Genomic DNA, 17,027 nt, shown 5'->3' with positions numbered 1-17,027 from the left:
TCCTTCTAAAAAACATGACGCGAACCTGGCCTGGAACAAAAAAAGTATTTTACATCAGGCTTACATTAATGATCACTTGTTTAGGATTTTTGGTAATTGTGCATTTAATAATCCAGATTACACATCAGCCGCATTTCTTGTTGTGAAGTGTGCACAACAGAGTAGGGTGGGCGTTCACACGGACACACGCGCACACACGCGCACACACGCGCACACGACCACTCATCCAACTTGAAACAGTGCCACAGACACAAACGCACAGGCCTTGAAGGAGGGCAAAGCAGCGTGCGGAGGCTGAAGGTAAGTTTTTAGGCAAATACTCACATCAGCATGAGCTAAGTTACTAACATTTCTTATTATTAGCCTATTGTGGATTTATATAATAGATTGCTTAATACATTTAAAAATGCTAACCTTATTGACAAGGAACATATCATGGAAAAGTGAATTTTTAAAGTTTGTAAACAAATACACTTTGAAGTGTCTGCAAGCGTGAAATTAAACAACCAAGTCAATCTTTACTTATATAAACACCCCCACACCGAATTTCTCAACTAATTGTTTGGCAGCTAGGCAGGACAAAGTTCCGGTGCGAAAGAACCACTATGATGCACGATGCACTAAAGCTCTGTCATATCAAAGCCAAAAGGTAAACAGAGCTGCAATGTTCAACATGGGGCGGTAAAGAGGTTTAATTTCATTTCCTCGTGACTTTCAATGACTTGTTTAGTTTAAGTACTTGAAATTAAGTAGATAATAATGATAGATTTATGTTTATTTCTCACAAAACATTCCTCATTATTCGTCTCTCATTGGCAAGGATGGATGTGGTGGCATCACACTCCTGTGCCCCAGGAGGCGGAGCTACTGAGAACTCCGACCAATCAGAGTGCATCTCTAGCCAGCCAGCAACCCGCAGACCAAACCTACTCCAAAGCGAAGGTGAGGTCACCGCAGGCATATAAAGTCCTCATATATGCTAACGTTAGTTTATCATACTGAATTCACCTGCTTTCACTTGCAGACCAGCACGCCTGTCCGGAAGCTCATAGGGAAGCGGATGCCCAAACAAACACACCTAACTGTGACGTCATCAGTGCCATCAGCGATGTTACCTCAGGGATAGACACTTTATCACGAGATCCTCCCCCTCCTTCAGCAGCCACCAATCTGAAACGTCTCTCCTCCAATAAAAGCCACACCTCCTGCAAGACAAACTCCGCCCTCATTGAAGAAGCGGCGGGAGACGGTTAGCTGGCCATCTCACATTCTTTTTTTTTCTTTGTCTTTTTAACATTTTAGATTTAATGCAAATATAATGAAACTTTGGGGATTTTTGTATTTTACCAGATTACATAATTTATCAAAAAGGGAGCAGTTTCATTTCTTAGTTTCTAAAACAGGTGTTTTCTGCCTTACCACATTGATTGACGCGATTTTGATTTGAGGAAGTGGAGCTACAATGTGATAACGTTGAAGAAGAATTACATTTTAAGAAGTGAAAGCTCCATTTAATTTAGAAATACTACTAGCAATATAACGGGTGGTACTTAGGAAAATTTTGGATTTATTTTAGGACGTTTTTTAATCTGCGTATTGTGCTAACAAGCTGGAATTTAAAAGGTTAAAAAAATTATGCTAATGACAAGAATGGATATTAGTTAAAAGAAAAAAAAATAAACAAAATATAATAACATAAAATAAAAAATACAACTTAACGAGCTTCTCAGTTCCCAGCCATGTTCCTCATGCATGTCAGACTCAGCGGGGATGATGCACTTTGAACTATGAAATGCTACCAAAAAAAAGAACATCCAAGCAATTAGGATCAAAAGTTATTGAAAATAGATAAATCGTCATAGGTCATGTTTTATGATGCAGAAACTACACTTATCATAGTTTAACCTTTGGTTAACATTGTGTTTTCTACATTTCTGTTGAGTGTAACTGTGACAGGAAGTAGAAGATAAACACACCCATCACATTTATCAGCAGGACACCTTTAACGTGGCCCTTATCTCTGTGGTGCATGGGCATGCATGAAAAACACACACCGTGAATGCAACATTTGGAATAGATAGTGAACGCATCATATCTAAAGTAGCTTAACTGTTGTGTTTAATAATCCTATCAACTGGTATACTGTTTTCACACTCACCTCATTCTTATTAAAGAAATGATGCATTGACTATTATTATTTATTATTTAGAGGTAATGAGTCTCAAGCCGATGTGCTTCTGTTTACTGTATTTTGTTACCATATGTTTAACAAAGTGACAACATTCAGCGTATTGCCAGGCGTTCACTGTCTCATATCCTCCACAGACTGTTGCGTTCACTGCCTGCTGGCGTGTCTGTTCTGCGAGCTTCCGTCTATGTGTTGGGCGGCGGAGAGGTGCGTAACGTGCGGCGGGAGCATGTCCAACTGCTGCTGGTTGGTGGACACCTGTTGCTGCTGCTGCTGCTGCTGCTGCTGCGAAGAGGCGTGTGAGGCCTCATTGGATTGTGGGATCCTGGAAGAGTGCAGCAGCTCGGCAGACTGTTTGGAGATCTGTTTGGAGTGTTGCGCAATTTGTTTCCCCTCTTGACTGGCCAGAGGACTACAAGACGACGTCACTCCAAATTTCATATGGAGTCTTTTTTTCTCATCGGATGAGATGAGGAACATTACTAGGAGTCATGTGACATGTCTACACGGGCTGCAGTCCAATTCTAAGTAGCAATTGCCTATATGTGCCCTTTTGTGCAAGTTTTGTGGAATCACAACTTAGTAAACTCTGCGATTGACATCCCAGGAGGGGCGGGCCAGCCTGAACAGGAAGTGTGGATGTGCTTGTCCATTTACGGAACATCCAAACAGGAAACAGGAAGTAGCTGAAAAGACAACGCGAGCTGACCATGGAGCTCAGCTAACCTTTGCGGCTGGACAGCCAACATCAAAGACATGTAGCCTACACATTTATTTATTTTTTCATGTAGCCTACACATTTATTCACCTAAAAGCTCTGACAAATACACTTGAAATTCTCAAGTGACTCATTACTGCCCTCTCGGTGCAAGGCAAACTTACAACATTAAACTCCTGTTATTTTAAAATCTAAAACAATATATTTTAAAACATTTCTAAATTATGTAATCACTGCGGTCAAAATGTTTGTTTTTTTGCACTACAGGCATGTGGCAATGACACCTGGGACTAATAGGGGAATGAATGTCTAATTTCTTTCTTTGCAAATAATACAATATTTATGTACACCTATTTATTTTATAATGCATTTGGTAATTCATAGAATCACATTTTAGGCACAAAAACCCAGTAGACTATTTATGAACTTAATAAATAAAAAATACTTTATATAGAGCTTTTCAAGGGCCCGAGGACAAAATAGTATTTTAGAAAAAGAGACTTGTGTTTTTTCACTTTATTTCTATATAAAGTTTTTATATATAGATATGATACAATGTTACATGATTGTAAACAATAAAGATAGACTCCCTTTAGGATCCTGACAACAAAGCGTCTGCTGCTATAGTAACCAGATAATTTGCATTATTTAAAAAAAACACATACACACACAAATAATATTCATGAAAAATTCTAACCGCTCAGCGGGACAATGCTAACGGACCTGCTTGTCACCAGCTCACTAGCATTAGCATACACTAACTTGCGTCTGGCAGCTAACTGCTAGTGCTTGCTAGCAGAGTAAACACCTGAAATGTGACATCATACATGTGGGCATTTGGTCCCTAAAACGTTTGTACCAGCAACAGAATGGTAAAGAAAAACAAACTCAACAGGAATTACACAATGACTATGTAGAGTTGCATTCTCGGGACTAACGAGGATGCAGCGTGCAGTGACAGATGGCTTCGATTGACAAACACTCAGTCCAAGAATGTAGCCAATCAGAGAACTGATATACACATACAACATTTCACTGTGGCCAGGCCTAAAACCTCCAATGTCACAATTTGTTAAATTGAATATTTGTTTACAAATGTATACTATTGGTCAAGCCCCATGTTTGGGTGTTATTCTCACCAATGTTTGAACAATTTAAAATGTTGAAAAAAGCTTACGATGTGATGTTAATGGTTGAACAAACAGGCCGTTTTGGGGGTCTCTTAAAAAAGGATAATTTTGGAAGTATAAGGATTCCACCCAACGCCAGCAATATTCACAAGCACACCAAAGAAGTCTATGAAAATTGTTGTAAAAAATTATATATATATATATATATATATATATTATAAAAACATATTTCAATTTCTTTTGGCACTGACCTCAAAGTGCTAGCAGATAACTCATTAGTATACAGCTAAAATCCAAGCAAACACAAACAACAATGCTAGCGTGGCAGGATAGCATCTGCATGGTAATGTAGCTAGCTGTAGCTATGACAATAGCCGGGTTTACATGGAGTCATGTATTCCAGTTAGAATGAAAACGAATGGCCAAACTACAGAAAATGCTCTACCTCAATCTGAATAAAAAGATATCATCTGAATGGAAGGAGTGGTTTACTCCTTTTGCCAATCTGAACGAGCTACATGTAAACAATTCAATGGGAATAGCCAGGCCAGGTCTGCACATGCTCTGTCATGACGTAAATGAATAGTTACATTGTCATTTACATATAGTAGTACATATAGTTTAAGTGTTAAAACAATCACAACTATTGTGCCAAATAGACATCAAACTGCGCTTGTCACACAGCTGATAATGTTGATGAAGCGAATTGACTGGATGAATGTGGCGACAGAGGGGAATGGCATGGTTATTATGGTGACAAGGAGGGCGATGACATGGTTACCAATGTGACAGAGAGGAGGAATGGTGTGGTTACCATGGAGACCATGGAGAATTTTGTAAGGGTGGTGAATGACAGCCACCATAGTGCTAAAAGGGTAGTGGTGTGGTTACAATGGTTACAGGGTGGTGATGACATGGTTACCATGGTGACAGAGGGATTGCATGGTTACAAAGCGGATAGCCTGGTTACCATGGTGACAGAGAAGATGGGGAGTGGGGGGAGGGGGGTTACCAAGGTTGGGAAGCAGGATTGGTGGGGTGGGGTGTAAGTTGGCTACAGATGGGTGAGCGCAAGATATTATGGTGATGGCGTTGTTACCATGGTGACAAAGAGGATGGCATGGTTACCATGGTGACAGAGTTGTGCAATGTGGTCACCATGGTTACAGATGGGTGATGGCTCGTTATGGTGACAGATAGGGATGGCATGGTTACCATGGTGACAGAGGTGTGATGACAAAAGAGTAGTGGCATGGTTACCACAGTGTCAGAGGAAATGGTGGTGGTGGTCACTGTTGATTGGTTGATCAGAGGTCGTCGTCCATGCTGCTCCCCCCCGCGCTGCTGCAGCGAGACGCCCCACATGACAACATGGGGTCGGCACCGCCCGCAGGTGACATCAGCCCGCCGTCCTCCATCAGGATGTCGCTGAAGTCCTCCAGTGCCGCCAGTCCCGTGTCGTTCATCAGGTCTGAGGAGAAGGAGTCGCCGCCGCCGTGAAACTCGTTCAGCTCCGCCAAGCCCAGTGTGTCCGACGATGGCATCAGAGCGGTCGTGGTCGGCGGAGATAGGAAAGCTTGCGGGTCGGCCGGGTCACCGCAAGAAAAAGGAACGCCATGGAGGCTTGCCTGAAGCTCCAACTCCTGTGAATTACAACCTTGTGAAAGGTAGGCAGGGATGACGAGGTGTTTCGATTGGTGGGCGGGGGAAGATGTTTGTGATTGACAGGTGAGTGCCAGTGACCTGTATACGCAGCATCAGGGTTCTGTTGGTGTGTTCCAGTCGCTTATGTCTTTCTTCCATGTCGCGAGCTCGTTGTTGTTCCTTTTGAAGTCTTCGGATGTAATCCACAGACGCCTTCAGGATGCTTCCTTTGTTCCACCTGGCGTCCCTGTCCAATCACAAGGCCTCGTTAGCGCACACGACTTAACGAGCGATGACCAACAAGAGGGTGGACGCAAGTACTGACGGTTCGGGCGTCTTGGGGACGAGTGCACCCAGTTCTTTGATGCGGTCATTGATGTTGAAGCGTCGTCTCCTCTCGACTGGAAAACAAAAATAATCTCTTTAACAATCTGGTTACAGCGCGGTTTAGGTTGTCAGTTAGGTTGTTAGTTAATAACTCACTCAGGTTGTGATTGTCCTTCTTCTGTCGCTCCTTCATCAGCGCTTTTGTCTCCACATCTGCAACATCATCATTGTGTACACGTCGGTCTTTAGATTAGGGCTTGGGAGATATGGCCTGAAAATAAAATCTGAGATTTTGATTTTTCACGCTTACAGAAAAAAGCAAATGATAGTGACGTTTTTCAAAACAAGTTTTGTATTTTGTTTTTTTTGCCCTGCAGGGATTTGCTTTATGAGCTTCAAACATATTTTTTTCACAGCATTAACTTATGTCAATACCCACAGAAATATAAGTAAAAAAATAATAATAATAAAGTTTAAAAAAACTGATAATGTTAATCTTTTTACAAACAGTACATACATTTCTACTTGCATTATTTCCTCAAAAAAAGTGATTTGCTGGACTTTGGAGATTGTGCTAACTTGGGGTTCACTGAACAGGAAGTAAGAAGTGATGACCACGTCAAATTAAGGATGTAGTTTTGCTGACTTTTCACAGTGAAGACACAGTCTCTGTTGCAGTTGGGCGATAAGGAGGGTCTTAACTTGCTCAACAGCCAATCAGCTGCAGGCTGTTACATCAGACTATTTGATGCACTCACATCAGGGGTGGGCACATTTTTTGACTACAATGGCCGCTCTGATTTACCTGTATATCAAGAGTCAGGTAACATATTTTGTATTATTAAAGCTGGTTTTAATTAGTAGCTGTTAAAAACGTATGTATCATATGAATTTGTCAATTCTCTTGTCTGTAAATAATTGTACTTTTAAATAATTATATACCGGTACACATTTCACATCGTAATTCATCAAATAATAGGTTAAGTTAGTTAACATGAAATAAATAATATACAGTTTAATCATTAATAAAACATAAGCATTAATTTTTAGATAGTTCAAAGAAAAAAAGGCATTTTTTGCATTAGTCGAACAATTGTTATTTAATATTGCATATTATCTATTATTAATCAAAATGTATGCATACAATTTTTTTGTTCATTTATCTCATTAAATAATTTATTGATTTATTGTATATACAAAACCAGTCAAATAAACAATTTCACATTATATTTTTTAGATAATAAATAAAAAAATATCTTTTGATTAAGTATAACATAATTATACAATCTAATCAAATAAAAAAAAAGCATGAATTATTGTTTTATTATGAAAAGAATATATTTTTGTTACAATTATTTATCTTTTTTTCATAATAATTTTTCCATTCACAACTCATGAAATAATTTTAATTGATTTATTGTAACTACAAACTCAGTAAAATAATTTTATATATACTTTTTTTTTTAAAATCAATCCAATGAATAATTGGTTAATAAATTAAAATTAAATATAAATAAGCATTGATTATATAGATTTAAAAAATAACGCGTTTAAATAATTGGTTAAATAATTAAAATAAAATATAAATGACAATGATTTTTATTTATTTTTTTCATTCGTGAAATAAACCATTTTATTAAGACATTTAACTTTTTTCCTTTTGTACCTGATCTCCATGAATGGCCTGTGTCCGTTTTAAAAATTAAACAGCATTTGCCCACCACCCGCTTTACGACATTTCTCTCTTGTAACCATGGAAACACCAAAGCGCAGCAACCCACTGTTAAACTCTCGCTTGATGGTCAACAGGTTGGGCGGGCAGCTGTTGCTAACGGTGACAGTGGGCGTGGCCTTCCCACCGCTCTCCTCGTAGACGTCCGGCATGTTTCCCGCCGCCGCCGGCAGCTGGAATGACCAATCAGAGCATAGAGTTGTTGAGTAACGTTGATAGATGACATTGCTCAGGTGGATACCGTGACCGCCGCCAGTGTATACTGACACAAATATGGGCAGCTATACTAAAAAAAAAAAAAAGTACACCACCATAAATCACTTTAATGGGTTGCTACATGTAATTATGCTACTGATAAGCAACGTATGATCAGATAGGCTCCAGCCAGTGCAATAAATGAGGAGTGTGAAAACATACATGGCATAAGGCGCAAAGGCAGGTCAGAAAGTCGAGGCCTTGTGCCCCCTGGTTCCATCAACTCTGCCTTACTTACATGCTAATGCTAACACGCTAAGCTATCCAGTGAGCTGCAACAAGTGACAAGACAAACCACACGTTCATTCAACCCTCTAGACTTTTTCTATACTTTGTGACACATTTTAAAAGGAAACTATGAACGTTATACATAGCTAATGCTAATTTGTGCTAACACTGAAGCTTTGTTTAGCTTTTGGCTTTGACAAGATAGTGCTTGAAAGTGGCTTTTTCGCGCTGGAACTTTGAACAGCCTTTCTGGCGGTCATTACGTAAATTATCGTAAATTGGTTATTATGTAAATTGCAAAGTAGCTTTACTGTTAAGTAACAGTGTGGCAGGCTTGCGGAAGGGCACACTCACGGGCACATTTACAGAAATAGACACTCCAGACCCACAACTGTTTGCATACCAGCATTAAAGACAGTTTTCTCTAATATACACACACTATCTATACAAGACTTTCTTGGAGCCAAGCTTTGCATAAGTAGATGCTAAATGCTAACTCCAGAAAATCATCAGCCAACAGCATACGTGAAAAAAATTGTCAATTTCACTTATTTCTCAATAAACTTCTGCCTCTTTGTTCTGTGAGTCAAGCTTCAAATAAAAATTATCGATAAATTGAAATAAAACAATAAAAAGTGTTTATCTCATTGTTGCAAAGTTAAAAACAAAAGCATTACCTCTGCTTTAAGTCTCCTCTTATCATGCTCTTGCAGGAAAACTAAAATCCTCATTGTGTAGCACCACCACACGCATGCATGCACACACACTCACTGTGCTAGCACATATACGCACGCACACACGCAAATCAGTCGATCTGCTTCTGTTTCTCTATAGCGACTGTTTAAAAATGAGGAAATGTCCCTTAAGATGAAAACTTCCCTCAGCAACCTTATTACTTAGCACATGCACACACGCACAAACACACAACTGGCCAGGAAGAGGAAGGAGTGAGATCTGTGTAAGCAACACAAAAGAAGCAGAGGCAAGAAAACGCCGCCTCATCAAATAAATTTTTTTTGCTTCGTCTTCAGAATCCCACACACACACACACACACACACACACACACACACACACACACACACACACACACACACACACACACACACACACACACACACACACACACACACACACACACACACACACACACACACACACACACACACACACACACACACACACACACACACTTATAGAATTTTGCTCTCTCACACACAAAGTCAAACACACTCACTCTCACACCCACACACGGGCATATGAGAGGAGGGGGGTGGGCATTACCGTGGTGGCGAGCAGCGTCAGGAAGTCGTCACTGAGGCTGGACTCCAGGCTGATGATGTCATCAATGACCGTCTCATCCATCTGAAAGAACCAATCAGAAAGGATTTTAACCCTCTAATGTTGAATTACAGAGTGGGATGTGAAGTTCTAAGACAAAAGACGGATAAAGTTAAAGACACACCATTTGCCAACATCAGTCACGACACATGCAGAAAATAATATAAAATAAAAAACAAAAATGAATTCAATACTACCTCCACTTTGGGACTGTTGACAGCATGCCGGCTGCCGAGCGAGGAGCCCGATGACGGTCCGGAAGCGTTGCAACTTGCAGGTCTGACGGCGGAGGACAGGTACTGTCGAACCTGCTGCTTCTGGGCCTGCTGGATGTGGTACCGGGTTGGGTTTTCCAGGTGGGTCTGCACCTGAGAGGTGGCAACGAGGTCAGCATGCTGTCCAAGTGCTAACACTTAGTAGTAGGAAGTTCCAGGGTTATTATAGTTTTGGAGTTATAAATTTTTGTTCCGTTTTGAGTTTTTTTTTTTTGTTATTAGTTTTTATTAGTTTTAGTTGTTAGTTTTTTTTATGCTTGGTTTTGGTTTAGTTTTAGTTAGTTTCAGCATTAGTATTAGTTTTTTGTTTGTTTTTTAAAGTGTATCACTTGTCTGCAATATTTACAGTAATTTCTGGACTATAAGCCGCAGGTTTTAATGTTACCGTACCAGGTTTCCGCTACTTTCTTTTCCATAATGAGGGCGCAAATGGTCTCGCTCTCATTCTGTCTCTCCTGCTGTATTTGGGCTCACTTGGTTTGGTTTGCTCTACCTGACGCTCTTGCGCTTCCTTTATAGTGCGCCCCATTGTGATCTGATGGAGAAGCCGCACCTTTGTATTAGCCGCAGGGTTGAATGCAAGTGAAAAAAGTAGCGGTTTGTAGTCCAGAAATTATTGTAATGAACATCATGGTAAAGTGAAAAAAGTAATGTTTTTTTTATTTATTACCAAGCGTCGCATTTGGGCTGAGTTAAATGACAAAGCAGGCGAGCCGAGCCATTGGACCCAAAATTCAAGCATGCAAAATTGTCAGCTAGGAATGACATCATCTGAATGTGCTTTTCTATTGGCTGATGCTAGATGACGTCACCTCAGACTAGAGCAGAGGTGGGCAATCTCGGTCCTCGAGGGCCGGAGTCCTGCAGGTTTTAGAGGTTTCTCACTTCCAACACAAGCTGATTCCAATCAGCAGGATCGTTATCAGGCTTATGCAGAGCTTGCTGATGAGCTGATCATATATCAGCAGTGTTGAAGAAGGGCAACATGCAAAACCTGCATGACTCCGGCCCTCGATGCCCACCTCTGGACTAGAGTCACACACTTTCAAACGTCCTTATTCCGGTTCATCGAAATAAATATACTTAAAATCACATTAAATGCTCACATATTGCTTTAATTACCAAATACTAAAACTTAGGACATTTTCACTATAATTATAGTTAGTTTTGTAAACATAAAAATGTAGTTTGGGTTAGTTTTTTTTTTTTTTTTAAAAAAGCATTTTAATTTAGATTTTATTTCGTTAACGAAAATGTTTTTTCTATTTAATTTTAGTTATTTCGTTAACTAAAATAACCTTGGTAGGAACACATGCATAAGCACGGCAATGACGGATCACGGTAGGATGTCATAGTTGTGTCTCATCTTTCTAAAGGGATACTTGACTCATTGAGCCATTTTCAGCAGTGAAATGAATTTGATAAGTTCATTATTTTTCTTGTACAATTAATAACACATTTTTTTCCACTTGCTGTTGAAGATGACAGCACCTGTGCTGAGGAAGTAGGTAACAACCAATCACAGCTCACCTGTTTTCTGTGTTTGGTCAGCAAACTGAGTAATGATTATTTTTTTGTTGTTTTTTTTCCACTCACTCAAACAAACACGCACACAACCGACGCCAACCTGCATCGTAGGCAAGTGACGGTACCACGTCGCCACCTGGAGCCCCGAATCATGATTGGTTGTTACCTACTTCCTCAGCACAGGTGATGTCATCTTCAGAACAAGACAGCAAGTACAAAAAATAGTTTTTAAAGGTATTAATTGTACATAAAAAATAATGAAGTTATCACATTAACATTAACACATTATAGACAAAATATTAACTTTTTCACTACTGAAAATAGCTCAATGAGTCAAGTAACCCTTTAAGGAAAGCCCCCGTTGAAAAACGTCTAGACACAAAACAAGGGAACATAAGTCCAAAATCTCAAAACAATCTCCAAGACCGACCAAAGCTACATGGAAAAGAAACAAAGTGTGCGCACCCGTCACCCGAAAAAACTAAACTTTTCTACAAATGTGGTTCAAGTCAAAGTCAAGTGTTTCATTCAAGCAAGTCCCAAGTCCTATAACTGACCAAACTCTGCCTCGTACCTTCAGCACCTCTACTGGGACTTGTGCCGGCGGTCCACAGGGGGCCGCGCTGACGCAGACGGGGGAAGACGAGGAGGCGGCGGGCAACCGCAGGAGCTGCTGCTGCGCCTCCTTGTGCTCCTCCTCAAGAGCCTGTTGACGCATCAGATCCTGACGCATCAGGACCCTGTAGGACAGAGCGACGTCACTATCGGATGTCAGCGGCCATGACCGGGCCACGAGGCAAGACGGACGTTCACCTGGAGGACATGGCTGCTGGCACAGATGAAGACGACGACAAGGGGGAGGAAGAGGAGGCACTCGCTGAAGCACTGAGGAGACATGGCAAGACTCAAATAAATGTCTTCTTTTTATTTAAGGAATTGTTTAATTGCGGTTCATTATAAAGTTAGACACAGGTGACACGTTGGTGGCGTTACCTGCTGCGGATGGGCTGACTCTTGATCTGGTAGAAGGTGTCGCAGTCTGATGGCAGCAGGGCGTCCACCTCAATGTCGGCGACGATGCCAGACTCCACCCTGAGTGCGCAGACACAACCGACCAATCAGAAGACTCTCGGTTAACGCCGTAAAAAAAACTTTTAACATGGAATTATTTATAGTTAATTATCCAATGAAGTAATAAAGTTTAAAAACAAAAATGTTAAGTTGTGTTTTGTTTAGTGTACATTTAAGCATTTCAAAAACAATTGACTAGATCACCTTATAATAAATCAATCAAAAAAAAAAATCATTAAATTAGGTAATTAATAAAATTCTAAAAAATATTTTTCATTGGCCAATTTGAGGGGGGAAAACAGCAAAAATGAAGCAGCAAATAATACAGAGAGAGAGTCTTGATCATGTAAATCTGGGAGGAGCAACTGGTGGCCTGCAATCACACTTGAGTGGCTCCTTGTTTAATCCCGCCCCCCAAAAATGTTTGTTTGTTTTATAATCACAAAAAAACGCTGATAAACATTCAATATATGTTTTCAATGAAAAACAGGTTCGATGTGGGAAAAATCCAGAAAAACAAATTGGGAAAATACAAAATAAAATAAAATAAAAAAAAAATTTAAAAAAAGGAGGGTGCGGGGGTGTATCTGCTAATATGCGAATCTATGGGTGCTGAGATTCGAATATGCAGGGATCTCAAGTTGTAATATCACCATTTACCACTAGATGGCAGACACGTCTTACTTGCGCTTACACTGCCCTATACTACAATGCGAGTTGGCCTGATATTTTTTTTGCCAATTGGGACTGATATGCAGGACAAAACAAACATAGTATCTCAAAAACATAACAATTCTGAGCAAATAGATTTTTGTGACATAAACTCTCAGAACGAGTTCTTGCACTTAATTTTGATTTCTTGTTCAGCAGTTTTGTGCTATCCTTGAATGGTATTTTTTTTTACACATGAGAGTCCTTTGCACTGGAAATAAAATACATGTGTGGTTATTTTGTTATTTGCTTCAAATCCTTTGTTGTTGGGTTACAAATGTCGATCTTTTATACATGCATTCACAAATGTATGATCAAAAATGAAATATATTAAGAGCATTAAGTCGCCCATTCTTGATGTAAATGCTTGGTCTGCTGTCTAGGATGACAACTTGTGTGTTTTTCATCCTCTTCCTCATTCCTGTCCTTCTCCAACCTCAAACTATATATATATATAAATCTGAAGAATGTGTGTGCAATTCAGCTGACTCACATCCCACATCTCACCACAAAGACCCCCCTACTCCTCCCCCACTAAGTTTCCATGCATGGAAGTTCCTGACATTGTTGTGTCGAGAACGTAGGAAATCATCGTCTTAAGAAGAGTCTTGTTGAGTTTTTTTTGGTTGTTGTGTGAAGTTTTTTGAATGAAGGGTCATCTTAGTTTTGTTGTACTAAAAAATGTTTTCCTTGTGTGACCCCTTGTCACAGAGTGCGTAGGCCAACATCCAATGAGCAAGTGTGCAGTACAACCCATAAGAAAAACAAGCATAAGAAAATCAGCTTTGTCATTCAAAGTAATAACAGAGTTGAAAAAAACTCTAAACAGGACTCGAAACCTGTGTACATAAAAAAAAATCTGCACAGAAACAACATCAATAAATACAATGAATGTCTTTATTGTTCCCTGCACTGTATAATGTATTGTCTGTTTTCCAGTCTTTTATGGTAGTGATTCCCACCCAGCCAGTGTATTGCAGCGCATTTAGTGTATTGTCAGAGATCATTCGTTGTGTTGCAGAAAATGATCTCATTTCACATAATAGGTCCAATTCCAAAAATTATTTATTTGCTACAAAAAAAAAGCTACTTTGTTCAATTAACCGTGCCAGCGGGGTATAGTGGCAGGCAGAACAATTTAATGCTCCTTTTACTAGATGGCAGAAGGTACATTTAATTAACTTGTAAAAAAAAATTAGGGTTTGCCATGACATGTTTTTCTAATGTAAATTATGTGACCTGGATGAATAAAGGTTGAGAAACAGTTGGTATGAGAGTGATTGCTGGAATTGAGCTCACAGTACACTATGGTTCAAAGCATAAATTCTACCTAATTACTGCAATAAACTAAAGGAAAAAAACAGACACACAGCCAACAAGGTGTGTGTGTATGTGTGTATGTGTGTGTGTGTGTGTGTGTGTGTGTGTGTGTGTGTGTGTTATTGTCATGAGTGAAGAGGATCAGTGAACCTCTAACCTCATCATCATCATCTTTAGTCAGTAGTGGGAAGTAATGAAGTACAAATTTTTTGTTACTCTATTTCAGTCGAGTTTTCCAGTTATCAGTATTTATTTTTCTGACAACTTTTACTATCTACTTTCCACTCCTTACTTTTTCAAAATAGCTTATTTTTTTTAACCTCAGCGATTGATGATGTGTCACACACAATAAATGTAAACAGAGAGAGGTAAACCACATATGAGATCTTGATAGTTTGAGAATTTGGGAATCTTTCCAAGTGGAAAGCCCCCCACTTCCTTAAGTCAGACACCTGCACTGTTTCCGGTTACTGTTGGGACATATAGGTCGTGTCCCAATATTTGCACTTTCAACCCTTGTGCCCCTCAATTGTACGTTCCCATTGATAGGGAGTGCGTACGGTGTTTCAGTTCTTCGAAGTCCATGGTATCTACCCCATTAGTGATATGAAACGGCAAATTTATTAATTTAATTAAGTACGGGGGTGAATCAGTGCTTCTACTTGTACCAGTCTTTTTTTAACACAAGTATCTGTAATTGTACTTAGTACAGAAAGTGAGTACAGTACTTTTGCAAGTCTGTCGTTATTATGGTATTAATACTACAATATTGTACAGCACCCACTGAAATTCTGTTTCTTTTTTGTTTCATTTTATAACCTCAACTCCACCAATGATTAATACAATTGAGTACAGTTTACAGAATGCCACATTTCACCAGTTTTGAGTTGTCGGTCATCTTTCAACACTTAACTTTGGCGCCAAAGTGAAGACGACACATACTGTAATTTTACGAAACCCCTTTTTGGTGTGTGTGTGTGTGTGTGTGTGTAGGAGGGTAGGCTAACCTTAACTCCGTCCACACTTTAAACTATTTCAAGTTAACATACTCTTGAACCAATTCTGAGAGACGAAAAAAAGCAAGTTTTGAGGCGCCTGATATTTAACATTTGAGACTTTACTTCGGCGCCAAAATGACGACATACACCATTTTGGGGGACCTTTTTGCACCCCGTTAAAGAAGAAATATTTTGAATAACATTTGACAATCAATAAGACTTCCGGGTGCGCCTCAGCAGCCAATAGAAGACAAAGTAGAGCCTGAGGAACAAATAACGGTAACTCACCGAAGCACGTTGAGACTTTCCGCCGAGTCCAGGATGACAAACACGGTCTGCGGCTCGAGTGCACTCCGGCCCTGGACTCCGTCCGATTCTCGATCGGGACTGATGGAGGACATTTCTCCAGCTGTACCGAAGACACGGAGCGTCCAGACCGACCGAAATGAACACAGAGGAAATTAGCCTGATTTCCCAGCAGCCACCGCACCCACACATACACGCATACGCAGATATGCAGCTGCAAGCGTAGACATAAAACAAATAGATCCGTCTCTTTCTTCTTGCTTCTACTAAACAGTGACGTGGCAGCGATCGTGAGAACAATTAAGAGGTTAAGATGATAATTACAAACACGAATCCTGCGACATGTTTGCAGGTGAAATATTTTTTAATTCAAATGATACACTCATCTCTGATTTCTAGTTGTTCCAGTTCTAGTTTAAGAGGGTTGGACTACGGGGAAGGTCGATCACATTCTAACCAATAGCACCTCAGTTTAAAAATTTAACAGCCAATCAAGTGGCGTTCTGCCTGCTCTTATCCTCCTGTCTGGCGGCCATCTTGTTTGTTTTCGTCTTTCTTAGAGAGTGGGCGTTTCGGGGGAAATCCGAGGTGACGTCGACCCAATCGGCTGACCAATATGGACAGCTCAAGTGACCAATCAGCAAGCTAGGTAGCGCTCGGGAGGAGGCGGGTCTAGTCCACGTGTTTGTTTTTCTTTCAACTGGATTAAATAACTTTTAGAGATTACCCAATTTTAAAAAGGAGGTGGGGTGGCGCCATGGAGTGATGTCAACCAGAGTTTATGTTTAGTTTGTACTGAAAATAATATCATGTGCAGCAAGGAAGAAAAAAAATAAACGTTTGAGAAACAGAACACATTTGGTTCCCTGTCAACGTTATGAAACTAGGGTGGGCCTTATTATAGTTCTGTAATATTTGTTGCAGTAATTTAGCCGTGTTTCTCCTGAAATGTAAAAGTAAATAACAACAACAAACAAACAAACATACACACACAAAAAACACTAAACAATGGTCTATATAGTGTATGTAAATTTAAAATATTACATCACTGGTTAATTAATTATGATTAAATTAATTATGAATAGAACAATTACATAACCATTACCTTTTTGTCATTAAAATGTTGTTTTAATAGATACAATAAACATAAAATACATGTATAAAAATATAAACTTACATAATGTATCATTAAAAAAATTAAAAACATTTGCCTATTTTAAATATACTTTTTAAATCTGTTTAACCTCATATATGAATG

General features: G+C 39.6%; 2 protein-coding genes across 2 annotated transcripts; one reads left to right on the top strand and one right to left on the bottom strand.

Annotated features, from left to right (window-relative positions):
* The first annotated feature begins 151 nt into the window (after window positions 1–151).
* LOC144061247 (myoD family inhibitor) lies at window positions 152–3,502 on the top strand. The gene is made up of 4 exons (XM_077581522.1): window positions 152–300; window positions 821–942; window positions 1,025–1,249; window positions 2,326–3,502. The coding sequence occupies exons 2-4, from the start codon at window positions 822–824 to the stop codon at window positions 2,586–2,588; spliced, it is 609 nt and encodes a 202-aa protein (XP_077437648.1). The 5' UTR covers window positions 152–300; window position 821; the 3' UTR covers window positions 2,589–3,502.
* Window positions 3,408–16,167, bottom strand: tfe3a (transcription factor binding to IGHM enhancer 3a). Its single transcript, XM_077581510.1, has 11 exons — window positions 15,752–16,167; window positions 12,357–12,455; window positions 12,177–12,248; window positions 11,938–12,103; window positions 9,759–9,929; window positions 9,505–9,585; window positions 7,789–7,912; window positions 6,164–6,220; window positions 6,006–6,081; window positions 5,780–5,927; window positions 3,408–5,679 (listed from the first exon to the last, which is right to left on the bottom strand). Exons 1-11 carry the CDS (start codon window positions 15,862–15,864, stop codon window positions 5,344–5,346), a joined length of 1,443 nt encoding a protein of 480 aa, XP_077437636.1. The 5' UTR covers window positions 15,865–16,167; the 3' UTR covers window positions 3,408–5,343.
* Window positions 16,168–17,027: the final 860 nt, after the last annotated feature.

The sequence above is a fragment of the Vanacampus margaritifer genome, chromosome 1, assembly GCF_051991255.1.
Source record: "Vanacampus margaritifer isolate UIUO_Vmar chromosome 1, RoL_Vmar_1.0, whole genome shotgun sequence".
Lineage (NCBI taxonomy): Eukaryota > Metazoa > Chordata > Actinopteri > Syngnathiformes > Syngnathidae > Vanacampus > Vanacampus margaritifer.
The sequence above is the reverse complement of the archived record's forward strand: the minus strand, read 5'-3'. Positions and strand labels throughout refer to the sequence as shown.